This window comes from Anomaloglossus baeobatrachus, chromosome 7, assembly GCF_048569485.1.
Source record: "Anomaloglossus baeobatrachus isolate aAnoBae1 chromosome 7, aAnoBae1.hap1, whole genome shotgun sequence".
Taxonomy (NCBI): Eukaryota; Metazoa; Chordata; class Amphibia; order Anura; family Aromobatidae; genus Anomaloglossus; species Anomaloglossus baeobatrachus.
Window position 1 is genome coordinate 297221947 of NC_134359.1, and position 23079 is coordinate 297245025.

The 23079-nt window shown below is 45.7% G+C and overlaps 1 protein-coding gene across 1 annotated transcript in view; it reads right to left on the bottom strand.

Moving 5' to 3' along the window:
* LOC142246481 (uncharacterized) overlaps positions 1-18013 on the bottom strand; it is a 44297-nt gene extending 26284 nt beyond the window's left edge. Inside the window, exons 1-4 of the mRNA XM_075319543.1 lie at positions 17799-18013; positions 13277-13606; positions 10984-11283; positions 5338-5454 (exon numbers count right to left, since the gene is read on the bottom strand). Of these exons, the coding sequence (XP_075175658.1) occupies positions 5338-5454; positions 10984-11283; positions 13277-13606; positions 17799-17847 (796 nt within the window). The 5' untranslated portion in view covers positions 17848-18013. The remainder of the gene's footprint in view (positions 1-5337; positions 5455-10983; positions 11284-13276; positions 13607-17798) is intronic.
* Positions 18014-23079: the final 5066 nt, after the last annotated feature.

Below are 23079 nucleotides of genomic sequence, written 5' to 3' on the forward strand. Positions count from 1 at the left end.
CTAAGAGGTTGACTCTATCCCTCTGTAAGCTCTTGGCTACCGAAATGCTGCCTTTCCGCCTGGTGGACACACAGGATTTTAGAGACCTTATGTCTGTCGCTGTGCCCCAGTACCAGATGCCCAGTCGCCACTACTTCTCTAAGAAAGGTGTGCCCGCGCTACACCAGCATGTCGCACACAACATCACCGCTTCCTTGAGAAACTCTGTGTGTGAACGGGTACATTTCACCACCGATACTTGGACCAGTAAGCATGGACAGGGACGTTACATGTCGCTGACTGGGCACTGGGTAACTATGGTGATAGATGGTGAAGGGTCTGCTGCACAAGTCTTGCCGTCCCCATGACTTGTGTGTCAATCCTCTGTCTGTCCATGTTCCGCCACTGCTTCTGCCTCCTCCACCTCATCTGGGTCCTCCACCTCCGCCCCAAGCCTGCCTGGTCAGGCCACCAGCATTCTCACTGCGCAGAAGGAATCACGCACCCCTCATTACTATGCTGGCAGCAGAGCGCAACGGCATCAGGCGGTCTTTAGCTTGACATGTCTTGGGAATAGGAGTCACACAGCTGAGGAGTTGTGGTCAGCTCTGCGGTCCGAGTTTAATAAATGGTTGTCTCCACTCAACCTGCAGCCTGGTAAGGTCGTGTGCGACAATGCTGCAAACCTGGGTGCGGCCCTTCGCCTGGGCAAGGTGACACACGTGCCTTGTATGGCTCACGTGTTGAACCTTGTTGTCCAGCAATTCTTAACACACTATCCTGGCCTAGATGGCCTTCTGACCAGGGCACGAAAACTGTCTGCTCACTTCCGCCGTTCAACCGCCGCAGCTGAGCGACTTGCATCTCTCCAGAAGTCTTTCGGCCTGCCGGTTCATCGCCTGAAATGCGATGTGGCGACACGCTGGAATTCGACTCTCCACATGTTACAGCGACTGTGGCAGCACCGCCGAGCCCTGGTGCAATATGTCATGACGTATAGCCTGGGCCAACGAGATGCAGAGGTGGGGCAGATCACCCTGATGGAGTGGTCTCAGATCAAGGACCTATGCACCCTTCTGCACAGTTTCGACATGGCGACGAATATGTTTAGCGCTGACAATGCCATTATCAGCATGACAATTCCAGTCATTTACATGCTGGAGCACACGCTAAACACTATTCGGAGTCAGGGGGTGGGACAACAGGAAGGGGAGGAACTACAGGAGGATTCATATGCGCAAGGGACAACAACATCACCAAGGTCCAGACGTTCATCATCACCAACGCAGCAGGCATGGGACCATGGGGGACAGGGATCAACAAGGGCGCATGGTAGCAGGCGAAATGTTGAGGAAGGTGCAGGAGAACATGAAGAAATGGAGGACGAACTGTCCATGGACATGGAAGACTCAGCAGATGAGGGAGACCTTGGTCAAATTTCAGTTGAAAGAGGTTGGGGGGAGATGTCAGAGGAAGAAAGAACGGGTAGCACCTCTATGCCACAAACACAGCGTGGACTTGGTCCGCATGGCTGCGCAAGACACATGAGTGCCTTCTTGTTGCACTACCTCCAACATGACCCTCGTATTGTCAAAATTAGAAGTGATGATGACTACTGGATTGCCACACTATTAGATCCCCGGTACAAGTCCAAATTTTGTGACATAATTCCAGCCATAGAAAGGGACGCACGTATGCAGGAGTATCAGCAGAAGCTGTTACTCGATCTTAGCTCGGCTTTTCCACCAAACAACCGTGCAAGTGCAGGGAGTGATTCTCCCAGTTGTAACTTGACAAACATGGGACGGTCTCGTCATCTTCAACAGTCTACCCGTACCAGTAGCACCGTATCTGGTGCTGGTAACAGCAATTTTATGGAATCTTTTCATAATTTTTTTTAGACCGTCCTTTGCAAGGCCACCAGAGACAACAAGTCTGACACATAGTCAACGGCTGGAGAGGATGATACAGGAGTATCTCCAAATGAACATCGATGCCATGACTTTGCAAATGGAGCCTTGCTCCTTTTGGGCTTCAAATCTTGAAAAATGGCCAGAGCTATCCAGTTACGCCTTGGAGATTTTGTCGTGTCCAGCTGCCAGCGTTGTCTCTGAACGTGTCTTCAGTGCTGCTGGGTGTGTGCTGACAGATAAGCGCACACGTCTGTCCAGTGACAATGTGGACAGACTAACGTTCATCAAAATGAACAAGTCGTGGATCCACAAGGAATTTACTACCCCTGTGTCATCCTGGGGAGAGTAAATGCTTGTGGATTTGGAATGTGCTTGATGCAAATCAAAACATCCTGTTTGCAACTAGGGCACAAGTGCTGCCACTGATGGGGTGTCTGTGTGGCCAAATTTTTGGAAAAAAGGGAGACTCCACTTGGAGTAACCCTTGCTTGCTGTGTTTTTTAAAAGGAGCCAAGATGAACAAGTCATGGTTCAGCAAAGACTTTATCTACCTACCCCTGTGTCATCCTGGGGACGGTTAAGTATGGCGTATTTTTGAATGTGCTTGATGCAAATCTAGCTGTGAAGTGTACAACTGGGGCACAACTGCTGCCACTGAAGGGGTGGGTGTGTGTGGGGCCCAATTTTTGGAAAAAAGGGAGACTCCGCTTGGAGTAACCCTTGATTGCTGTGTTTTTTTAAAATGATCCAAGATGAACAGAGCTGGGATCAGGAAAGACTTTGCTACCTACCCCGGTGTCATCCTGGGGACGGTTAAGAATAGCGTATTTTTGAATGTGCTTGATGCAAATCTAGCTGTGAAGTGTACAACTGGGGCACAACTGCTGCCACTGAAGGGGTGTGTGTGTGTGTGTGGCCCAATTTTTGGAAAAAAGGGAGACTCCGCTTGGAGTCACCTTGCGGTGTTTTACATGATTTTAGAAGGGCATGCCATGCCTATATCTGTGTCTCGTCCTCTTTTTCCTCGTAACGCTGTTTTGCTTTCACATGAGAATTTGTCCTTGTCACTTTCCCATGTGTTTGTGTTGTGAGTTGTTTGTCACCTTTTGGACACCTTTGAGGGTGTTTTCTAGGTGTTTATGTGTTTGTGATTGCCTGCCATTGTTTCCTATGCAGTTCGAGTTCGGTTCGTCGAACATTCGACGAACCGAACTCGAACGGGAGCTCCGTTCGGCGAACCGACCTCGAGCCGAACCGCGACCGGTTCGCTCATCTCTACTTATTACCCAGCGTGCCACCCGGCACCAGGGCCGCTGGTGAAGTTGGATACATTGTATTTACATGTATTTTACCTACACACAAAAAAAACGCTGATGTGAAAGCAGCCTGTCTACTTTTGGGCGTTTTGCACCTTTTTTTGTTTACACCCAGTTAATTATTCTATTAGTGAAAAAATTCTATTGTACACAGTATGGCCGAAATATTGGCGCCCCGAAATTGTTCCAGAAAATGAAGTATTTGTCCCAGAAAATTATTATAATTACATATTTTGTTAGACACGTATTTATTTCCTTTGTGTGTATTGGAACAACACAAAAAAAAAGAAAAAAGGCAAATTAGAAAGAATTTCACACAAAACTGAAAAAATAGGCTGGACAAAATTGTTCACCCCCCTAACTTATTTGGCTGCGCCCTTTACCCTTTGGTATAAATCCTTTCTGTCAATCACGTCCTATACCTGTCCACAAGCTTCTTCCTCCTCTCACCTGGAATTTGGACTTTTCTTTATAAACGTCTCCAAGTCTCTCATATGTGAACGCGTCTTCTCCTTTTCTCTCCTCTTCTCTTCTCTTCTCTTCTTCTCCCAACAGCAATTTTCAAATCCCTCCAGAGATGTCAATGGGATTTAGATCCGGACTCATTGCTGCCACTTCAGAACTCTCCAGCGCTTTGTTTCCATCTATTTCTGGGGATTCTTGAAGTGTTTGGGGTCATTGTCCTGCTGGAAGACCCCTGACCTAGGATACAAACCCTGAGTCTGACACTGGGCTCTACATTGCCACCCAAAATAACTTGCTAATCTTCAGATTTCATGATGTCTTTGCACACAGGCAAGTCCCCCAGTGCCAGAGGCAGCAAAACATCTCAGACCTCCCCGATGTGTGACTGTAGGTACTGTGTTCTTTTCTTTGTAGGCCTCATTCTGTTTTCAGTAAACAGTAGAGTTATGCACTTCACCAAAAAGCTCTATATTGTCTGTCTACAAGACGCTTTCACTGATGGATTTTGGTTACTGACGTATATTTTGGCAAACTGCAGTCTAGGTTTTTATGTCAGCAGTGGGGTCCTCAGGGGTCTCCTCCATATCTTTGAATTTAATTAAGATGTGGATAGATAGTTTGCGCTGACACTGATGCCCCCTGAGCTGCAGGACAGCTTGAATTTCTTTGGACCTTGATTGGGGCTTATCCACCATTCGGACTAGCCTGCGTTGCAACCTTTCACCAATTCTCTGCCGTTTATGGAGATTAGCTACTGTGCGACGGGTTGTAAACTTCTTGATTATGTTGTGCAGGATGGAAAAAGAAACATCAAGATCTTTGGAGATGAACTTGTAACCTTGAAATTGTTGATATTTTTCAACAATTTTGGTTTTCAAGTCCTCAGACCATTTTCTTCTCCTCTTTCTGTGCTCCATGCTTAGTGTGGCACACACAGACACACAATGCAAAGCTTGAGGCAACTTCTCCCCTTGTTATCTGGTTTCAGGTGTGATTTTCATATTGCCTACACCTGTTACTTGTCACAGGTGAGTTTGAACGAGCATCACATGCTGGAAACAAAGATGTTTTGGAAAGTTCCAACAAGTTTGTCCAGCCCATTTTTTTTATATCCAATATGCCTTTTTTTGCTTTGTTTTTTTTTCTGTGTTGTTACAATGCACACAAAGGAAATAAACACGTGTACAAGAAAACACGTGTAACTGCAATACTTTTCTGAGAGAAATAGTTTATTTTCTGCAACAATTTCAAGGGTGCCAATACTTTTGGGCCATGAGTGTATGTGCTTGCTTTCTTCTGTTTTCCGGTTTGTGAATGGAGTCTAGCAATTCCAGATGTTTTCAACTGAGTCATCAATTTCAACATTTTAAAAAGTTGCTAAATTTGGCACAACTTCCTTCCAGTACACCCCCTCCGCCCACCTTGGTGTATTTTTGAGTATGCCAACATTTTGCCAAAAGTTTCAAAAGTAGTTCAGCATCGGGAAAAAGTTCATTTTTGTCTTTGCACCAAATTTGTGAGTCGTATGCGCCATTTTGAGGTAGTTAGCTCCAAAAACAGTATCTAATACCACAAGACAAAAAGGGATGGGATTTTAAAAAAATGCAAATGATGAATTGGAGCCATAGAGCCCACAGAAAGTAATCATAGTGTCTCTACATTACCTTTTTTCCTCTGTTTCAGTCTCCACCACAAAACAGCAGTGATGATAATTATCAGTGAAACCACAAGGACAGAAAAGACAGCGATGATCCCGGCCGAGCTTCTGTCTGTAGAAACATCTATAGAGTGAAAAGAGGTCTACTGAGTCAGTGTCGAAGGGATTTGTTTCCCAGATATAGTTTGTTAAACAGAATAAACAGACCACACTGTACTCACCTACGCTGGGTCCATGAGTCGCTGTTCCGCTGTTCCCATTACCTGGCATGGACTGTGACACTGACATCACGTCGACAGGATGGCAGTTAATCAGGGGGCTAAGTGGCGAACCGCTGAACTCACTGATTGGCTGCAGCGCTGTTGACGGGACATCACAGCCACAGTCAACCGCAGACAACGGGAGCTACAACGGAGACCCATCGGTTGACTTGGGGAACATGAGTACAGCGTGGTCAGTTCAATCATTCCAGGGGAGAAATTATCTGTCATTTTTTTTGCACCTTCAAATCAAGAAGCCATAACTTCATAATCTTGCACACATATTGCTTTCACAAACTGTTAAAGTATCAGCAGATCAAACTGGACTTCTACTGTCAGACTCTGCCCAGACCACACTGTTTATCAGAAACTAAGGACCTCTCTGATATTGAATCATTCCCCATTTACATTTCATAATAGTCTACACAATACATTACGAGAAGAAAAAACTTCTCAATAAAACTTCACTCTTAATTAAGACAAAACTAAACCAGTTACACATAATAGTAAACATAATGCAACAATGTGCAATTTTTAATGTGAAGATACAATACTAAGCTCATAACAGACAGTACCAGTCATATGTTTGGACACCTCTGTTCGTGAAGTGCTTTTCCGTTTTCTTATTGGAATGTGTCATTGTAAATTCAGACTGAAAGCAGCAAAATCACAAAGGAAGGACCACATATGGAAACAAGGAGTAGAGAAATGTGTGAAATAAACCATAATGTGTATTAAATCTTAGATTCCTCACAGTGCCCCCCTTTTACTCTGATGACAGCTTTACACCCTCCCCCCATGGCTTTCTTTTAAGCAGCTTCATCAGGTATCACCTGGATTAACTTCCAACAGTCTCGAAGGTGAAAGTTCCCACAGGTGCTGAGCACTTCTTAGCAACTTTGCTTTCACTCTGTGTCAGACTCATCCTAAACTATCTCAATTGGGCTGAAGTTGTCAAATACATGCCCTTAGACCCCTTTCAGATGTCTGTGTTTAATCAGGTACGAGCCACACGCATGGGTATGGTCATACGTGTGTCATACCTGTGACATCTGAGTTTGGATACGTGACACGTACCGGAGAAAACACAGGTCTTTGAAATAAAAAGATGTTCTATACTCACCTGTATCCAGTGCTGTTTTCTTCGGCTCTACTGGCTCACGCTCCTGACCACGCTCATTATATTAATTGATTATTCACTGCACTGAGGAGCTGGAAGCAGGAACATCACGGGAACAGCACCGCGGGGACAGCGTCAGGGACAGCATCGCCAGTGACAGGTGAGTATCCAGCAAGCAGCGTGTGTGCAGTTAGGTCCAGGAAGTCATTGGAGTTCCCAATGAACTCTGATGACATCCTGATGACACCCCCTCGACACCTGCGCGATACCTGCGCTACAGCGTGTATCACCACGGTGACTTCACGGGTTCACCAGAGTTCACTGGGAACTCTGATGACCTCCTGGACGTCACTGTACACGGAGTGTGTGATCCGTGTCACACCCGTGTTGCCAGAGAAAAAACTGACATGTCTCCGTGTGTGCGTGCAGGACCACAAGGGGTCACATGGTCCGTGTGAAAACATAGCCTTGTGAGTAACAACATAGAATAGCATGGGTACGTGTGGCATCCGTGTTATAAACGAATGTCACACGTACCTGAAACACGGACGTCTAAAACCGGCCTTACACACAGACTAGAGTTGTGATTTCGGTCATTATTCTACTGTAACACAAATTATGGTGCTACTAAACAAAAAGTTGCTGCAAAATACTCTGGTAGCCATAATGAGTAAGTGTGCTTTGATGTTGAATTAAATCACCAACTGTGTCACAAGCAAAGCACCTCCACACCATCTTACCTCCCGCTCTATGCTTTACGCTGGGCACCACACATTTGGGCCTCTTTCACACGTCAGTAATTGTGGTACATATGTGACAATTTTTATATGTACCAGAATCACGAACATACGCAGACCCATTAAAATCAATGGATCTGCTCAAACATCAATGATTTTTCACTGACCGTGTCTCCATGCGGCGTACACATGTATCCATGGTTTGCACACTGAGAGATGTCCGTTTTTTTCTTGCATCACTGATGTCCCACGGACCACACTATGGTGTGATCTGTGAAACACGTACCAGAAAAAAACGTTATTTTGCAATAAAAAGCTTTTTATACTCACCTTCTCCAGCGATGCTGTTTCCAGTGGCTGCTGGCTGCTGCTTCCAAGCCAACTAATTACTCTCATGAATATTCACTGCAGTGCCAACCCAGATGTAGCAGCAGCAGTGACACAGCAGCGGCCGGAGACAGCAAAGCTGGAGATTCAGCACCATGGAGAATAGGAGCAGGAACAGATGAGTTTGGAATACCTGATCTCCATGTGCTATCACGGATCATGGATCACGGATAGCACATGGTGAATCACGGCATATGGGGGACATATGCATTTTTAACATGTCAGTGAAAAATGTCTGTGTTTTTCATTGACATGTGAAACAGGCCTTAAAAATTATCCGCTCATTTTTTCTACGTCTCCCAAAGACATTGCGGTTGGCACTAAACTTCTAAAATTTTTACTTTTCAGACCAGAGCTCAGATTTCCAATGTTCTAATGTCCAGTCCTTGTTTCTTGTTTCCTGCCCTCAATAACTCAGCAATAAACACCTGTTTCTCTCATTCTTCTCTGTACAATTGATGTTGATATGTGTCTGCTACTTCAACTCTATTCATCATTTATGAGGTCTGTTATCTAAGGATCTAAGGTCCCGTTATTTTGTTGTTTCTGAGGTGGGTAACTCTGATGAACTTATCCTTTGCAGCAGAAGTAATTCTTAGTCTACCATGAGTGGCAATTTTAACATAGCAATTGATGGGTTTTTTTTTTACTGCCCTTGATTATACCTTCAATGTTCTAGTAATTTCCAGATTAACTGCCCTTCATGTTTTAAAATAATGACAGGCTGTGGTTTCTCTTTGCTTACTTGAGTGATTTGTGACATATTCTAGTTTTGTCTCGCTATGTACGGGGAAGTATCAAGAAAATGATGAAAGGGAAGGGACGGCAAACCCTGTGTCTACGGAAGGGGGAGATGGTGACCATTGACCAAACCTGCAGCTGGTCCCTGGCTTTCCTCACCACACTAGATAGGTTCCGCACCTGTGGGCAGCGCAGGATACCTGACCCTGGCTGACCCTGAACTGGGCCTTAGGTAGGCAACAGATGTGATGAACACTTAGTCAACCACAATACGTACGAAAGAACACACAGGGAATACATACAGAGTAAAGTGTACAAAAATCTTATCTCCAGATGACTCAGGGAGAGGAACTGCAACAACAAAGTTTCTCCAGATGAATCCAAGTCGACTGCTTGCCCTCAAGCCTGAATAGGGTATTACCTCTATCACTAGCAGAGTCCAAAATTAATAACTAGTCGTTGAAAGACAATAGACGCATCATGTTTCCTATCTGTGAATAGGTATATTCTTAATAGAAGGTAATATTTTTCGTGTGGGACACTAAGAGGCAGAGAAATGGGGAAAGCTGCCATTTCATAATACTCGGGAACCTTAAGCCCCTCCCAGTCCAGCCTTGTCATAAGTCACTAGATAGAGGGGTATGTGGGAAGTATGAAGGTATGCGTGGGTTGATAGAAATCAAGGTGGACATTTTGGAGGTGCTCTTCTGCCAGGAGGTCACGTCACTTCACGTCACCTGTGGGAATTAACCAAGAAAGCCCCTGACTCGATATTGCCTCCATGTGTCAGCCAGTCCCGTGGCTTAGCAACAAGGAAACTGGTAACTGATTTATGTCTGCATGTACCTTTTGTACTACTACCTCTTATTTGCATTTCTGACGTAATACCTGTAAATACATAGTGTACATATTGTTATTTAGTGTTCCCTTAAGGCGAATAAATATATCATTTTGTCCTGGGATGCTCCTTTATCTCGATCCACAAATTTTCACGTCTGTTTAATATTACATGCTACCTGGGCTGGTTTCTGGCCCGATATAATCCTAATCAACCAGACTTATATCTTAGGGGTACTTTGCACAGTACGACATCGCTATCCGATGATAGCGATGCCAATCGCGATAGTCCCTGCCCCTGTCGCACATGCGATATCCTGCGATAGCTGCCATAGCAAACATTATCGCTACGGCAGCTTCACACGCACTTACCTGCCCTGCGACGTCGCTCTGGCCGGCGACCCGCCTCCTTCCTAAGGGGGCGGGTCGCGCGGCATCACAGCGACGTCACATGGCAGGCGGCCAATAGAAGCGGAGGGGCGGAGATAAGCAGTACGTAAACATCCCGCCCACCTTTTTCCTTCCGCATTGCAGGCGGGACACAGGTAAGGAGATGTTCCTCGCTCCTGTGGCTTCATACACAGCGATGTGTGCTGCCGCAGGACCGAGGAACAACATCGTACCTGTCGCTGCTGCGACATTATGGAAATAACCGACGCTAAATCGATCATACAATTTCGCCGCTTTTGCGCTCGTTAATCGTAGCTAAAACGATTTATATACTACGAATACGACAGCGACGCCGGATGTGCGTCTACTTTCGATTTGACCCCACCGATATCGCAGCTGCGATGTCGTAGTGTGCAAAGTACCCCTTAGGCTATGTGCCCACGTGTGTGCGCTCTGCACAGCAGCGTAGCGTCACTGTATGTCCGCTTCAGAGCGCAGCTGAAAAGCTCCGTTCTGAAGCTTCGGTGACTGCCGATTTCATGCGCTCTGGATGCAGCCCCTCACATAGACATAGCGGGGGCTGCATGCAAAGAGCACAAAAGAAGTGACATGTCACTTCTTAGAACGCAGCGCTTCGTCAGCAGCCGAAGCGCTGCATTCTAATACGTCACGTGGGCATGAAACTACGCCAAACTGACCATATGTACCCTTGGGGGTGCAGATCATCACATGTTGGCGGAAGTGACAAGGCCATATTGTGTGACCTTGACATATTAGAGACGCCAGGGTGGAGCTGCAAAGTTTCATCACAGGTGGGTACTATGAGGCATCCAAGGTTTGATATATTTTTGTTTCATTTTCCTCCTCCTTTTCCATATGTGTTCATTCGTGGTTTTGCTGCCTTCAGTCTGAATCTGCAATGTGCACATTCTGATAGGAATAAGAAAAACCATTACATGACGAGGTGTGCATGAACGTTTGACTGGTACTGTAAGTACAAAACAAGCCCCAACATCAATGCACAGGTGTAGAGTCCGGTCAGCCACTGCCATATACATTTGTACCTTGTAAAACTTTGTCTTTGGTATCAACTTGGGACCAGTAATAGGCCCTGATAATTTAATGGGTAAGCAATTTTTAACCAGTGGGGACAACAGTATAAGAGATATTGCTAAGCGTACCTTCATACACCAGGCGGAAGTCTTTCTGATGAGGTTCCTGTAGGAAGTCATGATAGACTCTACACGAAAAGATCCGCTCTCTGTCCTCTTCAGTGGGGGTGATGGTCACGGTGCTGTCCACACTGTAGGTTCTGTCCGGATTTCTCTGAGGATCCTCAGTGGAAATATTGTTCAGTTTTTCTCCATCCTGGAACCATTTGATATCAATGTCCACCGGGTAGAATCCAGTGGCGGAGCAACGCAGGACACTCTCTGCATTCACTACAACCGTCTTCTCTGTGACTGTCACCTGCGGAGGAGCTGAAAGCTTACGTGTTAGACATGTCTAACAAAAAAAATAGAAAGTATAAAAAAAAAATGTGCAAGTAGACCTCCGAACCTTCAAGAAGTCGTACCTATTTTGAAATGATCCCTTATTGAACGCTGGGGTCTGACCACTGGGAGCACCACTGATTCTCAGACTAGAGTTCAGGTCAAGCATGCAAAACTTCGCTCCATTCTCCATTGTAAAAGATAATTCTTTAGTTCCCCACTCTTCTGATCAGTAGGGTCCCAGTAATTGAATAACTTAGTAACATGGTACAAGCACTATTATGGGCTCACCTCATGAGTTAGATACTCTAAGCCCAGATTCAAGTAAGCACATGGATCCCGGGCATTGATGCAGCAGCACAAAAGAACGTAGGGAGCAGGTACTGGAAGCAACAGGCAGACAGGACACAGTAAAGCAGGTATGGAGCAGATAGTTGTGTACAATCAAACAAACAGAACCTAGACTCTTAAAAACGTGTTCCACTACTTTTACATTGACGACCTATCCTTAGGATAGGTCATCAATGTCTGGTCAGCCGGAGCTGTTCTCGGTGCTGGTGGTGGCATAAGGCATCTGGAAATGCTCCGTTCCGGAGCTGCTCCATCAACTGATAGCGGCCTCAACTGGATTCTGCACATCTGCCTCCCAGTCAAATCAATAGGCGGCAGATGTGTAGTTCCCGCCCACCTACGCTATCAGATGACTGGCTCCAGAACTTAGCATTTCCGGCTGCCTCCTGCCACCGCACAGAGAACAGCTGATCGGTAGGGAAGCCAGGTGTTGGACCCCAGCCAATCAGATATTGATGACCTACCCTAAGGATAGGCCATCAATGTAAAAGTAGTGGACAACCCTTTTAACACCAAGACACATGTGATCATCTTGCTGAGCCTTATATAGGGCCAGGCAGATGGCCACAAGGGAGCATGCTGGGCAACTTGCAAAGTCTAATGTGGAGCACAACAGAGTCTAGTGGATCAGGGTGAAGGAAGCAAAGCACGGACTTGGGACAGGTGTGTAACAAACCCCTTTAAACTACGTAATTTCATCAGTTCCCATGTGCCAGAACTAAAATTAAGAACCTTTGTAACCTATAGTACATATTGAGGAGAAGAACCCTGGAGTCTTTTTGGTCAGTCTCTATTATGGTGTATGGGAGATAAAGAAAAAAAGGATTATTATTCGTGGGAGTGAGAATTACTGTCATGTATGATCTCACTCAAATGACGACTCCCAAGCTGTTTGCTTGTCTGGTGAGAGAACAAGATGGTAAGATTCTGTGATATCAGCGGCCTTAACACAGATTTAAGAAAGGAGTCACTGTTGTGTAACAGGAGTGTGAATATACTAACGTACTAATAGGGGAGACAGGAGTAAAATACTAGTGTCAATTGTTATATGAGCTAACAGACTGGATATATGGTGGCTGGTGACCAAGCTGCAGCTCCACTGTATCTGGATCACGACAGACACTGACAACAAGTATTACTTAGTAGACTATGAGATAAGGGAAAAGCTTCACAAAGGTTCTGCCCAGGAGGATCTAAGAAGGTTCTGCCCAGGAGGATCTAAGAAGGTTCTGCCCAGGAGGATCTAAGAAGGTTCTGCCCAGGAGGATCTAAGAAGGTTCTGCCCAGGAGGATCTAGGAAGGTTCTGCTCAAGAGGATCTAAGAAGGTTCTGCCCAGGAGGATTTAAGAATTTTCTGCACAGGAGGATCTAAGAAGGTTCTGCCCAGGAGGATCTAAGAATGTTATGCCCAGGAGGATCTAAGAAGGTTCTGCCCAGGAGGATCTAAGAAGGTTATGCGCAGGAGGATTTATAAGCACTGAGATTATTTTTCACTGTAGATAATTTTTTTTATGTTTATTGTCTATTTAATGATATTAAAAGCAAAAGTATTAAGGATAATGCAGAACATTGGCTTGGATCATGTAAGAAATATTGATGGACTTATGGTAATGGAAAAAATTGTACCCACCTCCAATGTCCAACCTGACCTCCTTCTCCTTCCTCCTCGTTCTGTAAGTCACTGAGCACTTGTACATCCCACCATCAGGTATTTGTATATTAGAAATAGTCAGATTAGCAATTCCCATTACTAGTACTCCTGTGCTCAGAGAATATCGAGGAGATGTTGTCTTCACAGTTTTATCATACCTCAGGATTTCCTTATCTTGAAAATACCAAAATATTGTGAGATCGTTGGGATTCAAAGTAGGGTTGTCCACTGTGAATGGGCAAGGAACCCGAGTGTCAGATCCCAGCCTAGCGGCGTGTATGGATGGCCCGGTCAGCTCCAGTGATGACACTGTGAAGAATAATATTGGGATAATGATCCTAAACACTCATCAAAATCCACAATAGACGACCTCAAAAGGCGCAAGCTAAGCTTTTACAATGGCCCTCACAGTCCAGTGATCTGAATATCATGGAAAATCTGTAGCTAGACCTCAAAAGAGCAGAGCATGAAAGACGAGCCAGAAATATCACAGAACTGGAAGAAGAGCCAGGAATCTCACAGAACTGGAAGCCTTTTTCAAGGAGGAATGGATAAAAATCCCTCAAACAAGAATTGACAGACTTTTGGCTGCTAAAACAAGCATTTACAAGTTGTGATACTTGACAAAAGGGATGCTACTAGATACAAACCATGCAGGGCGCCCAAACTTTTGCATCGGCCCATTTTCCTTTTTTGTTAATTTTAAAATGTAAAAGATGAAAATAACATTTTTTTTGTGCCTAAAATACAAAGGAAATGCGTCATCTTTAACTTTATGCCTTTCAGAGATCATTTAATCTTCAACTTGCTTACCTGTTCACAATAAGAGTAATTTAGAGCATGGGTGCCCAAACATTTGCACGATACTACAATCAATTGTCTTATTGATAATATGTAATAAAGAATGCTAAAAAGGGAACAGAATTCACCATAGTTGGAGAAAGCCTTCGGTGAGCCGTCACTTACATACTTACATAGCCAGCACAAAGACAGTGGTGTTTCCATAGGTCAGTATAAGTTTTGGTGATCAAGGATTTTACACCCACCCACTAGCCTTAAAGGTTTTTTTAATATATTTATAACGAGATATATATATATATATATATATATATATATATATATATATATATATATATATATATATATATATATAGGGAAAAAAAGTATTTAGTCAGCCACCAACTGTGCAAGTTCTTCCACTTATAAAAATGAGATTTGCCTGTAGTTGACATTATAGGTAACCACAACTATGAGAAAGCAAATCCAGAAAATCTCAACATCTGATTTGGCATGATTTTTTTTTGCAAATTTTGATGGAAAATAAGTATTTAGTCACCTAAAATCATGCACGATTTCTGGCTCTCACAGACCTGTAACTTCTTCATTAAGAGGCTCCTCTGTCCTTCCATATATTCTGTGGTATATCTGTACCGCAGAATATCATGAAACTTGAAAGGTGTGATGACTGTCACAAGGTGGCACTAGACACTACTTGTATGCAGTAATGTAGAGGTAGTCAGACAGGCCATAAAGCCAGGAGGGCACACAGGGGGCAGACAGAGATGAGGTCAAGATACAAGCCGAAGGTCAGGGTTCCAGGAGAGTACGTACAAAATACAGGGATATGGTCAGAAGGAAGTCCGAGGTCAGAAGCCACGAAGTCATAACAGAAACAGGGGAGGACAGGCAAAGACAGGCAAACAGTCCAGAGTCGAGAGACTAAAGGCTGCTTTACACCAGACAATCTATCGTGCGATAGATCGTCGGGGTCACGGTTTTTGTGACGCACATCCGGCATCGCTGGCGATGCCGGCCTATGTGACACCTCCTAGCGACGCAGTATCGCTCACAAATCGTGAGTCGTGTACTGCTCGCTAGGTTCCATAATATCGTTTAATTTAGTTGTTCATCGTTTCCGTGGTAGCACACGTCGCTCCATGTGACACCCCGGGAACCATGAACAGCAGCTCACCTGCGTCACGCGGCCGCCACCGGCTATGTGAAGGAAGGAGGTGGGCGGGATGTTTACGTCCCGCTCATCTCCGCCGCTCCGCTTCCATTGGCCGGCGGCCGTGTGACGTCGCTGTGACGCCGAACGTCCCTCCCACTCTAGGAAGTGGACGTTCGCCGCCCACAGAGTGGTCGCACGAGAGGTAAGTACATGTGACGGGGGTTACTGACTTTGTGCGACATGGGCAGCAATTTGCCCGTGACGCAAAAAGGACGGGGGCGGGTACGATCGATTGTGAAATTGAACAATCGGTCATACCGTGTAAAGCAGCCTTAAGACCAAAACACTGAGCTAACAAGCTCCCTAATGAAGCAGAGCAATCAACGGGAACCAGAAGCATCTGCGAGAGCACCTCCCAGGACCAGCGAGAAACCCAGTACTGTGAAACAACAGAGCATTCATCCAGCAAAACGCTCTGCACCATGAGCAATATATGCCGGCTCTGCAGGAGAGCGTAGCAGAACGTTAATGAATGTTCTGCACTTTGGAACTGTGACAATAGGTAAGTTATTAAGTATTTAGTGAAGTAGGTCCCTGTCTATCATAGAAATCCATTGCAGAAAAGGGAGAGATGACATGTTCACTCTGTGCTGCTGCTGAAGACTTTCGACAGGAAGATCCAGGACACACCAGTGGAGATAAATTGTGGTTCTTTTCCTGAAGAAGAAGAAGAAGCTTGTAATGGCTTTGAAAAGCATTGAATAAAAACCACTTATCTCCACTTTTGTCCTGGATCTTCCCATGGAAAGTCTTCAGCAGCAGCATGGAGTGAACACGTCTTCTGTCCTTTTTCTGCATTGTCCTGTGCACTCGTGTATCTGCAGCAGCTGCTCCATTATTAAGCTCATGTCTTGTGTGTCACACAATATGAAAAGGTCAGTGTACCTCTCTCTTTTATTACATTTATACAAGATTAGATCCTATTTTGTGCTTTTGCTCCTTAATGTTCTTTCATGGAAATCCATTTTCACCCCATGATTGCACTGTGTTGGTGACAATGTTGTGACAAAGGGAGTCTCCTCCATCAATCTAACTGCTTGGATGCCACGGTCACTATTGATCTCAACATCTATAGGGTAAATGTGATGCTCTAACATCAGGTGTTGCTAGATACACAAGTGTAGGAGAAGTATAATGTTAGAACACTATATGTCGCTAGATACACTAGTGGAGGAGTAGTCAAACAAGCCAAAGGTCAGGAGCCGGGAATTCATGTCAGTTATAAGGGAGAGAGTGAAGCCAAGGTCAGAATACAAGCCGGAGGTCTGGAAGCCAGGAAGACACGTCAGGTACAAAGAGAGAAAGCGGAGCTGAGGTGGGTACAAGCCAGGGGTCTGAAAGGCAGGAATTCACATCACGTACAAAGGGAGAGAGTGGAGCCGAGGTCAAGATACAAGCTGTGGGGTCTGGGAGTCAGGGAGACAAGTCAGGGTTGGGAAAACAGGCGGAGGAGGGTACTAGGAATGAGGTACCAGGACAAGATCAAGACGGTCACTTACGGGAGCCAGAAACAACTGCTGCGACACAGGAACTATCACTGGTGGCGTTCCAGGTGAAGCAGCTCCAAAATAAAGCAGAGCAATCACCCGGAACAAGGCTCCAATGAATAGGCCCCTCCCACGTAGCCCGAAAACGGGAACAACCATTCCACTGGAGAATAATACAAAACCATGCATGTTGTCTGCAGGAGAGCAGAGCGCCTCTAATCAGAATCATGACAGTATACAGCCAAAATCAGATTTCTCTAATGGTGGTGATTTGGGCAATGTAACATACGGCTCACACCGGCTATAGGTGGTGCAGATGCAGCTCCAAAACCTCACTCTATCCATGTTTCACGTATATGCATCAAAGTTTGCAAACTCCTTGGAATCATATCTATCCCAAGTGGGTCATTAAATGGAACCTCTCCTCTTTTTTGACATTTCAGTTTGTAGTTATTTCTTCCTTAAGATTTCTCTGTGGCATCATCTTTTAGGAACTCGGCACTGAGCATTTTCTATGTTATTTTTCTTGAAAACTTAGGAAGAAATGAACAACTGGGTGTTACCATTCCTCTTGTATAAGGGGTGGTCCAATACTGTCAGCACTGATTGGATATTGCTTGTCAATGTAGAGACACGCCCCAACTGGAAACACCCAGTTGTTAATTTATACATGGGACTCCAGGAGAAATAAGGGAAGAATGGCACAAGACGGAGAACTGAGAGATGATGATCTGGAATGGTTACCGATGGAGTTCTCGTCATCAGCCGCTTCTGCATTTATCACATTCACATCTATAAATATGGGTGGATCAGAATGTAAAGTAAGACCAAAACCGAAACATGGAGATTTAGATAATCTGTGAGGGCAGAAAAGACGCAAACTCTAAATTTGGTGTCTTTAAATACAAAAATGTCACTGCCAAGAAGGAAACATGAGCCGTCTGGCGGTAAATCATTGTATTTTGTTCTCGTAGCCGTCTGTATTAGAAGGAATGGCACTGACCTGAGTAGTAGAGGAGTAGGAAGCAGAGGAATCCCTCTATGACATACATCTTATACCGAGGCTTCTTCCTTCCCTCGGGGTCTCTAACTTCTCGGAGAATTCGATCTCACATTTTTCCTGATCCCTAATTAGTCCAGTGTTCTCCAATGTCTTAGATCCACTGAGTACAAATTATCCAAGATGAAGACTTTCATTTTCTCTTCTGCCTCGTGATCTGGCCGTGCGGCATGTGTAAAACGAGAACTGATGGAGCACGACAGCTGCGAACGACTCACGCCGGAGATTATCCATATACGGGAGAAGCCTGTATAGGACTGTAAGATTCGGTCAGTACTAATTGGATCACCGCCGCTCTCACTCCGCGGATGTTTCATTTTCCAGCTTTCCTAAACTTATTTCTAGTGTTATGTAATTGAAGTTTAACCTTCTCTATAGTTTTCATTTCTCGTCATGTTCAGGATCTCTGCAGTTTTTAGAACATGAGATGATTCCTATTTATATCCAGAGGACAAACCTCTCTCCTGACCCAGCGCTGCTTGTGAGGGGGGAATAGAGGTTCCCTTGTAAAAGTTCAATCATAAAACAGTCCAGTTAAACAAGTGACTTTGCCTTTTTTTCACAACAGAGGCATCAAAGTTTAATAGTTATTATCAGATGAAGTGGCACCATAGACTTGTGGGTTACACCTCGCATGAAGTGGCACCATAGGCTTGTTGGTTACACCTCACATGAACTGGCACCATAGGCTTGTTGGTTACACCTCGCATGAAGTGGCACCATAGGCTTGTTGGTTACACCTCACATGAACTGGCACCATAGGCTTGTTGGTTACACCTCACATGAACTGGCACCATAGGCTTGTTGGTTACAGTTCATTTAAAGTGGCACCATAGGCTTGGTGGTTACTAGTGATGAGCGAGTACTAAAAAGCTCGGGTGCTCGAAGCTCGGGCCGAGCCTCCCAAGATACTCGTGTACTCGGCCCGAGCAACGAGCCCAATGTTATCCTATGGGAGACCCGAGTATTTTTGTGAAATGACCCCCCGGCAGCATGGAGAAACCCTAAAAATGTCACAAAAGTCTCAGAAGAGTGCTCAAATGACATGGCAACAGCATGGGGAAGACCCCTTGAAGCATTTATCACTCAAAAGTCACAGCTGTGAACAATTTTGTCCGCGTTTCACGCCATTTTTACGGACTCACCAGAAAACCTTCCAAAATGACCCCAAAATGATTTTTCATGGCAGAAATGTTAAGGGCACATACCCAATAGTGAGATAGAGCTGGTGTATGTTACTTTTTGAGATTAATACATGAAAGATTTTACGTGAAAACATTGTGTGGCACTCCGATGTCCCTGAGAAGAGACGTACATGAAGGCCTCTTGAGTCTAATGTGCCCATTTTGAGGAAGTGAGTCTTTGTAGTATTTTCCTTTGCCAGGGCAGTCCAAAATTGTGAGGTTCACCAATGCCCCTGCATACAGACGTGCATGAGGGCCTGTAAACCTGAAGTGCCCATTGTAAGGAAGTGGGTCTATTTCAGTATAGCCCTTTGCCAGGGCAGCCAAAAATTGGGAGGCTCCACATTGTCCCTGGATAGAGACGTGCATGATGGCCTGTAAACCTGAAGTGCCCATTGTAAGGAAGTGGGTCTATTTCAGTATAGCCCTTTGCCAGGGCAGCCAAAAATTGGGAGGCTCCACATTGTCCCTGGATAGAGACGTGCATGATGGCCTGTAAACCTGAAGTGCCCATTGTAAGGAAGTGGGTCTATTTCAGTATAGCCCTTTGCCAGGGCAGCCAAAAATTGGGAGGCTCCACATTGTCCCTGGATAGAGACGTGCATGATGGCCTGTAAACCTGAAGTGCCCATTGTAAGGAAGTGGGTCTATTTCAGTATAGCCCTTTGCCAGGGCAGCCAAAAATTGGGAGGCTCCACATTGTCCCTGGATAGAGACGTGCATGATGGCCTGTAAACCTGAAGTGCCCATTGTAAGGAAGTGGGTCTATTTTAGTATAGCCCTTTGCCAGGGCAGCCAAAAATTGGGAGGCTCCACATTGTCCCTGGATAGAGACGTGCATGATGGCCTGTAAACCTGAAGTGCCCATTGTAAGGAAGTGGGTCTATTTCAGTATAGCCCTTTGCCAGGGCAGCCAAAAATTGGGAGGCTCCACATTGTCCCTGGATAGAGACGTGCATGATGGCCTGTAAAACTGAAGTGCCCATTGTAAGGAAGTGGGTCTATTTCAGTATAGCCCTTTGCCAGGGCAGCCAAAAATTGGGAGGCTCCACATTGTCCCTGGATAGAGACGTGCATGATGGCCTGTAAACCTGAAGTGCCCATTGTAAGGAAGTGGGTCTATTTCAGTATAGCCCTTTGCCAGGGCAGCCAAAAATTGGGAGGCTCCACATTGTCCCTGGATAGAGACGTGCATGATGGCCTGTAAACCTGAAGTGCCCATTGTAAGGAAGTGGGTCTATTTCAGTATAGCCCTTTGCCAGGGCAGCCAAAAATTGGGAGGCTCCACATTGTCCCTGGATAGAGACGTGCATGATGGCCTGTAAACCTGAAGTGCCCATTGTAAGGAAGTGGGTCTATTTCAGTATAGCCCTTTGCCAGGGCAGCCAAAAATTGGGAGGCTCCACATTGTCCCTGGATAGAGACGTGCATGATGGCCTGTAAACCTGAAGTGCCCATTGTAAGGAAGTGGGTCTATTTTAGTATAGCCCTTTGCCAGGGCAGCCAAAAATTGGGAGGCTCCACATTGTCCCTGGATAGAGACGTGCATGATGGCCTGTAAACCTGAAGTGCCCATTGTAAGGAAGTGGGTCTATTTCAGTATAGCCCTTTGCCAGGGCAGCCAAAAATTGGGAGGCTCCACATTGTCCCTGGATAGAGACGTGCATGATGGCCTGTAAACCTGAAGTGCCCATTGTAAGGAAGTGGGTCTATTTCAGTATAGCCCTTTGCCAGGGCAGCCAAAAATTGGGAGGCTCCACATTGTCCCTGGATAGAGACGTGCATGATGGCCTGTAAACCTGAAGTGCCCATTGTAAGGAAGTGGGTCTATTTTAGTATAGCCCTTTGCCAGGGCAGCCAAAAATTGGGAGGCTCCACATTGTCCCTGGATAGAGACGTGCATGATGGCCTGTAAACCTGAAGTGCCCATTGTAAGGAAGTGGGTCTATTTCAGTATAGCCCTTTGCCAGGGCAGCCAAAAATTGGGAGGCTCCACATTGTCCCTGGATAGAGACGTGCATGATGGCCTGTAAACCTGAAGTGCCCATTGTAAGGAAGTGGGTCTATTTTAGTATAGCCCTTTGCCAGGGCAGCCAAAAATTGGGAGGCTCCACATTGTCCCTGGATAGAGACGTGCATGATGGCCTGTAAACCTGAAGTGCCCATTGTAAGGAAGTGGGTCTATTTTAGTATAGCCCTTTGCCAGGGCAGCCAAAAATTGGGAGGCTCCACATTGTCCCTGGATAGAGACGTGCATGATGGCCTGTAAACCTGAAGTGCCCATTGTAAGGAAGTGGGTCTATTTCAGTATAGCCCTTTGCCAGGGCAGCCAAAAATTGGGAGGCTCCACATTGTCCCTGGATAGAGACGTGCATGATGGCCTGTAAACCTGAAGTGCCCATTGTAAGGAAGTGGGTCTATTTCAGTATAGCCCTTTGCCAGGGCAGCCAAAAATTGGGAGGCTCCACATTGTCCCTGGATAGAGACGTGCATGATGGCCTGTAAACCTGAAGTGCCCATTGTAAGGAAGTGGGTCTATTTCAGTATAGCCCTTTGCCAGGGCAGCCAAAAATTGGGAGGCTCCACATTGTCCCTGGGTAGAGACGTGCATGAGGGCCTCAAAACATTAAGTGTCCATTTTAAGGAAGTGGGTGTATTATAGTATAGCCCTTAGGCAGGGCAGCCAAAAATTGGGAGGCTCCACGTTGTCCCTGGGTAGAGACGTGCATGAGGGCCTCAAAACATTAAGTGTCCATTTTAAGGAAGTGGGTGTATTATAGTATAGCCCTTAGGCAGGGCAGCCAAAAATTGGGAGGCTCCACGTTGTCCCTGGGTAGAGACGTGCATGAGGGCCTCAAAACATTAAGTGTCCATTTTAAGGAAGTGGGTGTATTATAGTATAGCCCTTAGGCACGGCAGCCAAAAATTGGGAGGCTCCACGTTGTCCCTGGGTAGAGACGTGCATGAGGGCCGCAAAACATTAAGTGTCCATTTTAAGGAAGTGGGTGTATTATAGTATAGCCCTTAGGCAGGGCAGCCAAAAATTGGGAGGCTCCACGTTGTCCCTGGGTAGAGACGTGCATGAGGGCCTCAAAACATTAAGTGTCCATTTTAAGGAAGTGGGTGTATTATAGTATAGCCCTTAGGCAGGGCAGCCAAAAATTGGGAGGCTCCATGTTGTCCCTGGGTAGAGACGTGCATGAGGGCCTCAAAACATTGTTCCCATTGCAAAGGAGCGGGTCTCCTGTCGTTGTAATGTCCATTCTGCAAAGAATGGGCGAAAAAATTTACCACTGGGGGTATACCTGAAACAAAGGCCTAAGTATTGCAATTTGTAACGGTCATCATCATGGTGGCGCATGAGGAGAAGGAGGAGCAGTCCAGCGATTATCCAAAGTCCAGAAGTGTGTACCCATGGGTGAGTGGAGGTACATGGCAAACTTTAAATTCCGCTCTCATTTGCTGGTGGTGTGGTGAAGTCTGGCCCAATCCAACCCTTATTCATCTTGATCAGAGTCAGCCTATCAGCATTTTCAGTTGACAGGCGGGTGCAATTATCTGTAATGATTCCACCTGCGGCACTAAAAACACGCTCTGACAAAACGCTAGAAGCAGGGCAGGCCAGGACTTCCAAGGCGTAGAGAGCCAATTCATGCCACGTGTCCAGCTTGGATACCCAATAATTGTAAGGCACAGAGGAATGTCGGAGTACAGTTGTTCGATCTGCAAGGTACTCCTTCAGCATCTGGGCAAACTTAGGATTTCTTGTGGCACTACCCCGCACCTCAGGGGCTGTGGTACGTGAGGGGCTGAGAAAACTGTCCCACATCTTAAAGACTGTTCCCCTACCTCTGGTGGATTGGACTTGTGCCTCTCTCGGCTGTACGCCTCGGTTGTCCACTGATTCCTGACCTATGCCGCTAGCGTTTTGTGAGGGGAATGCTTTGCCTACTTCCGTGAGTATGGCCTTCCGGAACTGCTGCATTTTGGTTGACCTCTCCTCCACGGGAATAAGAGACAAAAAGTTCTCCTTGTAGCGT